General features: G+C 33.7%; 1 protein-coding gene across 8 annotated transcripts; it reads left to right on the forward strand.

Annotated features, from left to right (window-relative positions):
* LOC109711002 lies at positions 714-9,205 on the forward strand. Of its 8 annotated transcripts, XM_020233861.1 has the most exons (9): positions 715-903; positions 1,217-1,682; positions 1,782-1,840; positions 1,959-2,134; positions 2,383-2,560; positions 3,259-3,749; positions 4,968-5,243; positions 5,981-6,073; positions 8,389-9,205. In XM_020233861.1, the coding sequence occupies exons 4-9, from the start codon at positions 2,012-2,014 to the stop codon at positions 8,464-8,466; spliced, it is 1,239 nt and encodes a 412-aa protein (XP_020089450.1). In that variant the 5' UTR covers positions 715-903; positions 1,217-1,682; positions 1,782-1,840; positions 1,959-2,011; the 3' UTR covers positions 8,467-9,205. The 8 variants fall into 8 exon arrangements, with proteins under 8 accessions (XP_020089454.1, XP_020089450.1, XP_020089451.1 ...); XM_020233865.1 differs by lacking the exon at positions 1,782-1,840 and having other exon boundaries at positions 714-903; positions 1,217-1,314; XM_020233867.1 differs by lacking the exon at positions 715-903 and having other exon boundaries at positions 957-1,682; positions 5,984-6,073.

Here is a 9,935-nt window from a genome sequence, read left to right on the forward strand (position 1 = left end):
ACTGCTGTGCTCAGGAGCACGGAGGCCTCCGTGCTCCTGAGCCGTTTTCGATGATGAAATTTCCGAATCGACGATCGGCTCCGTTAGACTTGATCTAGCGTATTTGAAGTTTCTAGAAAATAATTTTGCTATTTTTTGATATCAATTACCTAATGATCGAAAGGATTCAAAATTAATAATTTTCAACGGCTGAAAATAAAAATCTTATAAAAAGTGGTGATATAGCACTAAAATTTTCGATCAGAAATATTGATCTTGTTGTAGATAGTATAAAAAATTTTATATCAAAATTTCATCTAATTTGAATACTTCTACACTGTTAAACTTGAAAACGGCAGATATCAACCATTAAAAATTATTGATTTTGAATCCTTTAAATCACTAGGTAAATGATATTAAAAAATTACAAAAATTATTTTCTAGAAATTTCAAATGCACTAGATCAAGTCTAACGGAGCCGATCGTTGATTCAAAAATTTCATCATCGAAAATGGTTTAGAAGAGCACAGCACCTCTGCTCTCTCTCTCTGTATATATATATATATATATATATATATATATATGGGTGAGGTTATATAAGTGGTGCTACAAATAGCTAGCTACTGTGTTACGGGGGTTTATTACACACACAAGTAGCTAGGAATGAGAGGAATATAATAAGACCCAGTCGTGCTTGTAGTTGAAGTTTGCTCGGGCATGTGGGCATGCAATAAATTTTAGTTTATTTTTTATTTTTGGGGTCCATCGAGTGTACTGCTCACCTGCCTTGGGTATGAAGCAACCTATGGATTCACACCACCCTCTTTCTCTCTCCAAACTCTCTCTACTCTCTCTCTAATCCGCCTCTCTCTCTCTCTCCTCATGCCTAAAAGGATCATCATTTCACCACATCCCAAGCCCCATGTGAGCTCCTATCACCCTGCCTTTCTTTTCATTTCTTTTCTTTAATTTTTTTTTCTTTCTCTCTCTCTCTCTCTTTTATATTTTTCCTTGTAAAGAAAAAGAGAATTTTTTTTTAAAAAAAAGGACTTGTTTTGTTATTTCATGTCCTTAATAGAGAATATGGTTTTACTTGGCTTTCTTAATCCAGTAATTAACTAATCAATTAAGAAGCGGATCTTTTTCATATAGGATGTATTATATTGTTTAATTTTATGATTTTATGTATGAAGGTTTTAATGCTCTCTCTTTTCTTTTCTTTTTTGGTTTAATGGAGGATTCGGTTTGGGCTCTTTGGTGTGGTGTGCAGCAACAGCTGTGTAGGCCGTTTCATGCTTTTGCTTTTGTAGCCGAACCCTAAAAAAACACCCAAAGGTGAGAGAGAGAGAGAGAGAGAGAGAATCCCCCTCTCTCGCTCTAGAACACTGTTGATCTAGCCTCAGCTTAATGTATGTGTGCAGAGGTTTAAAGTGGGGTTTCGTGTGTGTTTCGAGAACCTTTTCCTTTTCCTCATGGGGTTCAGTTAAAGTAGAAGGGAAATTCTCCTGTCCCATATTTTAAAATGGTTAGAGAAGGTCTTTATAGACCAACACCACACTCCAAACTCTTTCCTTTCTTTCCCTTCTCCTTCTCACTCTCTCTCCACCCCCCACCCCTTCTCTCTCTCATTTCTCTACTGCTCTCATCCAAAATTTTCTCTTTTTTTGCATTCTAATTTAATTCACTAAAACTGTCATACATACATATATATATATATATATATATATATATATATGCACATTAACGATTCTTGTCGCTGTCATATATATATATATATATATATATATTANTCATATATATATATATATATATATATATATATACCTATCAATATCAAGCAGGTTTGTTTCTCTTTCTCTTGGTAAGTTTATACATGCATGTATTTATGTCTTCAATTCAACTATATATATATATATATATGAATATATGTAGTATCATATATAGTAGTATTGGTAACTTTGCTAATTGCATGGTTTCAGATGCTGTAAAGTTTGATTAAGATCGAGACGCGACCGAAGCCTATGAAGAGGAAATGAACAAGAGTCAGATAGGTTCAGTAAGCGGTTCGGACCTGATCGATGCGAAGCTCGAAGAGCACCGGATGTGCGAGTCCAAGCACTGCCCTAGCTGCGGTCACAAGCTCGATCGAAAGCCGGTATACTCAGCATACACAAAATTAATATTATCATATGATGTGTGTGTGGTGTGTATATATATGTTTCACTGGTCATTAAGAGTATATATATGTGCTAGTTATATTAGCAGCTTTAAATTAACTCTTTGATTTTAGTTTTTGGAGGTTTTAGATTGTGTTCTTAATTTTATGAGTTGAGGTAATTAGAGGAATGAAACACACACATATATATATATACATATTATAGTTTTTATATGTGAATGTTGTAGGATTGGTTTGGGTTACCGGCCGGAGTAAAGTTCGATCCGACGGATCAAGAATTGATCGAACACCTCGAAGCGAAGGTTAAATTGGAAGAATCAAAATCTCACCCTTTAATAGATGAGTTCATACCCACAATCGAAGGAGAAGATGGTATCTGCTACACCCACCCTGAGAAACTACCAGGTAAATGCTATGGTATATATAACTTGCACTTTATTTCTTTTTCTCTTTCCTTTGAAATTATTCTTTGCAGTTTTCTTCTTTTCTTTTTTAAAATCTTTTTTTGTTTGGGTTAAATGAGCTAAATAATTGTAATTCCCGTTACCAAAAGATCAGAAACTGTATATTATTTGTTAATCTCAAAATTATTCTTGATTTTTTTTCGTGATAGTTTGATATATATATTTAGTAACACAGTATCAGAGACGGTCAAGCATATTTCAATTTTCTAAATCTCTCTCTCTCTCTCTCTCTCTCTTAAATGCTTAAATGAGCCAAATAATTTTAATTCCAATTACAAAAAGAGGAGCTGTATATTTTATTATTTGTTAATCTTAAAAATATTTTTGGTTCTTTTGTGATAGTTCAATATCCCCGGTGAATAGTTGATCAATGTTCTTTTAAGTATCTCTTTCTCTCTCTTAAATGCGTGCGTTTTCATCTTTCTCTATCTGGTGATAGAAAAGATGCATGTTTACTAGCCAAGAAGCGCTCTTCCCAACCTCTAAAAAGGTTGGTTTTACCTCTCTCAATAGGTAGGTTGCATCTGACAGGAAAATCTAATCTATTCTGACCCAATTGGTCACACCTAACACACGCACAATGTGCGCATGCATGCATGCATACATATGTTTTCATGTTCCCCATTTCAATATTTTCAGGTGTAACAAAAGATGGCCTCAGCAGGCACTTCTTCCACCGGCCGTCGAAAGCCTACACCACGGGCACGCGTAAGCGGAGGAAGATCCAAGCCGACTGCGAGCCCCAGAAGGGCGAGACGCGGTGGCACAAGACGGGGAAGACGCGGCCCGTGATGGTGAACGGGAAACAGAAGGGGTGTAAGAAGATTCTGGTCCTGTATACGAACTTCGGGAAGCATCGGAAGCCGGAGAAAACCAACTGGGTCATGCACCAGTATCATCTCGGAGAGCACGAGGAGGAGAAAGAGGGGGAGTTGGTTGTTTCCAAGGTGTTCTATCAAACTCAGCCTAGGCAGTGTAGCTACTCGGATAAGAACATCGGAGCGTCGGAGAGTTGCTCGTCGAAGGAGGTGGTAAGGGATGAGATTTCTGGGTACAGTCATATTGATATGCAGCAGCCCATGAAGCATGATAGTTTCAGCCTTGCATCCTTTAGAAGAAGCTTTGATGAGGTACCCTAATTAGTCTTTTTTTTACTAGTACTTACATATAATGTTGCTTTTTCTATTTATTGAAAAGTTATTTCCAACAACAACAACAACAACAAAAGAAAATTCTAAATATTCCTACAACAAGTTATATTTATATATATATGTGTGTGTGTGTGTGTATATATATTATAAATTAAACCTGATAAATTTTGGAAAATTTAGTAATGCTGAAGAACTTTGATCTGAAAGGATAAAGAATAGAAGACAGAGATCAAGAAAATATATGAGTACAAAAACTGATAGGGGTAGAGTGAAAGATAAAATTAATGAGGGGGAAAAAAAAGGTTCTGCTTAGAAAGGATAGATATCAAACAAGCTATCTTAAATATTGAGTTGATTTTAGGGTTTTACTTAGGGAATCTAAACCATGCATATGGAATATTACTAGTTATCTGCTAGCTGTTCTTTTCACCCAAAAAGAAAAAAAAAAAAAATTGTTGAAAACTACTGTGTATCTTTCATCTCAGGCCCAGTGAATAAGACTGGTTAAAATGAACAAAAAGAAAAATAATTTATCCCCATTAAGTAAAGTTACAAACAACCCCTCTTAGCTGAACTTTCACATCGTTTTGTTCATATCACAAGCAATCCCATAGATCACCATGCTCAAAATTGAACCTAACAAGAAACTCCACCAGTTAATTGCAAGCAATGTTCACTATATCTTCATCAATTGGGTCACCTTCCCCACCAAAAAAGGAATTGATGGATAAAAGGGACAAGTAATTAAAACTTTTATAGGGTCTAGATTAAACTCAATTGGTCTTTAACCACACAAACCAAAATATTAATCAAACCACTGGTGATTTAATTAAAATGTTAATACTGTACAGTTTGCTATTGGACATTCTCGTATTAAGAATATTAGAATCATAATAATAAATAATTAATAAGATTAATTCTTTTTCTATACGTGTGCGTGTATATATATATATATATATATATATATATATATATATATATCAGGTTAAACTTTTAGAAAACTCCAGCCCTTTAAGCTGGCACATAGAGTTTAGTTTCCATCCAATATACGGACTAATATTATAATTAATAGAATGTTCCGAAGCAAGACATGCATATATATATGTTTGCTTAAAAGAGGAAAATAAAATGTAAGAAAATAATAATTAAGAGAAGTAATTAATTAACATTTGAGTTTCAACTGGTGTACATACATAGGGTGTGGAACAGGTGGGCATGGGAGAGGTGCCATCCAAGGCTAGGGAGGAGCATGAAGAGCATGAGCACTTCCACAGGCCAGCTCAGCAGCACCATGTGAACCAGGAGCACCGACACGGCCGCCAGGTGGCACCGACTGCTGCGTTCCACGTCAGCAGGCCGACGAGCGCCATCTCCGCCATCGTCTCCCCTCCGCTCCAACAACAGACTTCTGTTGTTCTTGATGACCCTTACCATGTCTCCAGGATTATTCTCCAACAAACCGATAAGTTTCAGGTACGTAACTATGATCAATTTTAATGAACTAAGATAGTTATATTGTTTCTCTTTTTTACAAAAATGATTCAATTGTTTAGCTCGAGAATGTCTCAATATGGGTGGCGTAAGAGATGCTTGTGGCGCATGTTTACCTCTGATTTTTGTTTACGCTTTCACCCGTGGTTTCGCATATTCTGTGGTTTAAAGCATATCAATTTAGTATTATATGATTTCATTTTTCTCTTTTCATTAGATTCTCCGTTAACATTTCATTAAATTATATATAAAAAATTCAGATATCACATTTAGATTTATCAAATATTCATTTTAGTACCTTTTAGTTTAATTTTGTCACTGATTTAACGAAAAAAAAATTAGTGGAAGGGATAATAAAAAAAAGAAAAATAAAACTACGGGGTACTAAATTGATACACTTTAAATCACAGGATATTAAAATAAAAAAGTGTGAAAACATATGGGTAGTATTTGAAGTTTTTTCTTAAAATTATTATCTTGGGGCGTAAAAGTAAAAAGCTCTAAATTGAAGCTTCTATTTCTGCTATAAAAAGAATCTATTTGGAAGAATTTAATATAACATTTCTCCTTATCATAGGACTTATCAAATAGTATTTAATGAAACAACTTATAATTTTATAGAGCCAAACATGCCCTCAAGACGAGATTTTTGTATAAAGAGATATAATTTTTTTTTTCTGCAATTACTGATATTTTTTTTTTCTGATTCTGGAAAACAGCAGCAGCAGCAGCAGCAGCAGAAGCTTGAACACAGATCTACTTCTGGACTTGAAGAAGTTGTAATGGGTTGCACTTCGGCAGGCATAAAAGGAGTAAGTTTACCTGGCCCTTCTGCTATAATAAGAGAACAATTACTCTCTCTCTCTCTCTCTCTCTCTCTCTCTCTCTCTCTCTCTATATATATATATATATGGGAAGAAAAAGAAAGAAAAACATAAATACTCCTTATATTGAAGAATATTAAGTGTTTCATTTTCATTTTCATTTTCTATTTTTTAGTGGTTGTGGGTCACTAAAAAAATAATTTATACAATGCCATAGTAAAAAAAAACATAGGTTAAACAAACAAATAGTAGGAACATATATAAGATGGTTTATTGGCTGATAATCCATGCATTTAAACATTTCACTTTGGAAAATATGAGAAATAATTATTATCTACATAATCAGGTCCTACTACTACTACTACTACTATATATTGCAACTTAGGCTTAATCAATTTAGGACCACATGGTTAAAGACTCATTCGCTAGTATACTAATTACCATTCGAGTAGTCATTTATTTGCTTTTATAAATAAATAAATAAATAAATATATATATATATATATATATATATATATATAGGGTGAGAGAGAGAAAGGGGGAGTAGTAGTAGATATGTCTTAACTTTAATAAGTTTGTANTTTGTCCTCTATCCTTCATAAGTTCATGTGAGGGAAAAAGAACAATCCATTAATGCATTTATTTATAAGTGTAAATAAATATATTTATAAACCATCTGTACCCTCACAAAAGCATTATTTTTTAAAAATTTATGTGAACTAAAGCTAGCTCGACGTACCATTCCCTAATTTAGAGGTCGCTTGAAAATTGGTTCTTTTTTTTTTTTTCTTATTGAACAAAAATAATAATAGTGTGTATAATTCATGTTTTAGAATTTGTACCATTGCTAATGTGTTGTTTGATCGATTTGAGAAAAATATCCCTCTAGTTCTGTCAAATCAAATAAGATGCATTTTTGCAAGATTTTACTATCTCGGTACAAATTAAACGTGTGATTAACAGGAAAAGATTTGTTTCTACAACAACCAAAAAAAAAAAAAAAAAGATCTCAGTTGGTTAGGTTTAGAACTTAAGGTGGGCCCGCATGGTTTCATAAGAGGAGAACATTAATGAAACAAAGCAACATTTTGTATTCTTTCCCTTCCATTTGCATCCCTTTGTATACTTATTTTAGTGATTCCACCTTTCTCAGCATGCCAACAAAAATAGTATCTACACCCACACACACACACACACACACACACACAGAATAATAAACAAACAGGTCCAAACCTTTCTTAATTCCGAATTAAATATAAAAGAATTGAAGCACAGGAAAAAAAAAAACAAAGAGAGAGAGAAAGAGAGAGAGAGAGAGAGAGAGAGGAGACAAGAAAAGAAACCAAGCACGCACATCAATATATATACCAACAGGACCATCCTTTCCTTTGAAACCAAAGGGATATGTGGAAACACTAGCTTTTGCTCTAGGGTTTCCTCCTTTCACACCAGATCACCTACTAGAGCATATTTTTTTTTCATGTATTTATGAAAAAGAAAAGGCAAAGAAAAAGAAAAAGTAGGAACTCATTAATTAGTAAGCAATATTAATACCTTTTTTCATTGGAATTTTTTTTTTCAGTTTTATTTTTTTCTAGCCAAACCACTGAGATTTCAAGGGGTAAGGTAGTGGGGAGGTGGGGAAGAGGAATCGGAACTCGAGTAGCGGGCCAAGCTCTCAATTTTCTTTTCTTAGTGCTTTTTTCTCAAATTTTTTTAAGATTAAATGAGTTGAAATAAAAACTTTATATCCTTATCATTGTTAGCTAATTTGCAAAATCAACTTTTTGAAAAAATTAAAAAAGAAAAAAAGGTCGCTCCCAAACTTGTATTTTTTTTGTTAGCAAATAAATCACCTTAATATATAGATTGTAGAAATGCTAATTGTACACTAAAAAACTGGATATAATTCTTACACTAAACCCATCGAAAGTTTAGACAATCTTTTTAACTTTTTAGTAGTGAAAAAATAAGAGTGTAATAAGACTAGCTATTGAAAAAAATTATATTATTAGATAAAAAAAAATAAAATTTACACTTATTTTTGAATGTATATAACTAAATAATAAGTCAACTATGGGTATATACAACCACTTTAAACTTAAGTACATACAAAAGAAAAACAAAGTACAACAAGTGTACTCGAGCAATGCCTAGATAAATAGTTGTTGTTTCTTCTTTTTTTGTTTCGCTTCTTGAAATTTTCTTTTCTTTTTTTTAAGTTTCTTTTTTTTTTTTTGGGGTCAAAATGCATACATATTCCGTTGCATCGATCCTTTCTCATGCTTTGCATGCTTTGGCAGGAAACATCAATTCCTCACTCCCAAGAGACGTGGCGCTACTCATACTGGTCACCTGACCACCCAGATCATCATGGGTAATAACAAAGGGTTTGAAACCAAGGGAAAAGAAAAAAGAAAAAAAGAAAAAAAAAAACACTAACACCCACACTATCATTATTCCCATCATCAGTACATAGACTTACGAATGGAAGTGTTCCCAAGGAAGATAGGAAGGAGGAAAAAAAGAGAACAAAAAAAAAAAAGTAAGTTTTGGGGAGAAAACAAAAGGTCTCTTCTTCTCTTCTCTTCACCCAATGTGTTTGGATATTCAACCCAGCAGCTGGAACTAACTGCATGCACACTAATCCAAGACCAAACAAAGAGACAAAGTTGTTGGTAGAAAGAAAAAGAGAGAAAGAAGAAAGAGAGAGAGAGAGAGAGAGAGAGAGAGAGAGAGAGAGAGAGAGAGGCCAAGGAAAAAGGAAAGGTGCTGCTGTTGCTGACATCAGAAGGGAAGGAAATTAAAAAAATGCCTAGAGGAATTATTACCACATCATCCACATCACCACTTTAGGGTACCATTATATATGTTAATTATAACTAAATGTCATTTATATATGTACCATATTATTCTTTACTTCATTGGTTATATGTATATGTCTACATGCTAAACAAACTAGAATGTGAGGAAGAAGTGGATAGCAGGTTGCATGCCCAATGATGAGGGTTCCTTAATTGTGAATGTTCTTGCTCTTGAATCTTGATGTTTTTCTTATTCATTTGTAAGTTTTTTGAAGGCTTGGAGTGCTGAATAATAAATGTTGTTGTTTAGTTAAAATATTGTTCTTTTATATATCCTCTTCTTTTCTTTTCTTTCTTAATGATCCAATAGTATGATTTTGATGCATGGGTAGGTGATTTGGTAGCCAATGCTAGATACTTGCTATCGCCGCGCGGGTTACCACTGTGACATGTGGTCACCTCTTTATTGCAGCAAGCCAGTTTGTGAAAATTAGTGTGTCTAAGATGCAAGGTGCACAAATAAATTCTATTGTGAACAAAGGCTTAGATCTTACAACATAGACTTAATTAGTCCATCATTCATGTAAGCCAATCACAAAAAATACGCCATGAACAATGTTATGTTCACTTATGTTTATTTGCAAGTAAACACCATTGATCTACAGAATTAGTGTTACTAATGAATCAACGAACTAATTCACCTGTCACGTGGGTCTTACAAAATTTCCAAATCAATTAAGAAGGCCTGAGTATCATCTTACTTCCATGCATCCGAGTAATTGTAAAAATTAATCGACAAAGCATTTTCCTTTTTTTTTTTTCTCTCTTTTGCTAACCTTTTCTTTTGGCACGTTAAGAAACTAAAGGAAATTAAATTTGCTCTTATAACAAAAACTAAACTCTTGAGTTTGGAATGCCGTGTAATTAAGTAGCTTAATCTTTTGTTAGAGAGTCAGCGGTTGGCCACCCATATATAGCACATGACTTGTACAATGAAATAGACATAGTACTGTTCCATACGTTACAATCCTAACATAACTAGATGA

Source organism: Ananas comosus, linkage group 5 (assembly GCF_001540865.1).
Source record: "Ananas comosus cultivar F153 linkage group 5, ASM154086v1, whole genome shotgun sequence".
In the NCBI taxonomy this organism is placed as follows: domain Eukaryota; kingdom Viridiplantae; phylum Streptophyta; class Magnoliopsida; order Poales; family Bromeliaceae; genus Ananas; species Ananas comosus.

Coding starts and splice junctions, on each gene's coding strand:
- LOC109711002 (XM_020233865.1), top strand. CDS start 2,012: ATGAACAAGAGTCAGATAGGTTCAGTAAGCGGTTCGGACCTGATCGAT. Junction 2,135..2,382: donor ACAAGCTCGATCGAAAGCCG/GTATACTCAGCA, acceptor TGAATGTTGTAG/GATTGGTTTGGGTTACCGGC. Junction 5,244..5,980: donor AACAAACCGATAAGTTTCAG/GTACGTAACTAT, acceptor TCTGGAAAACAG/CAGCAGCAGCAGCAGCAGCA.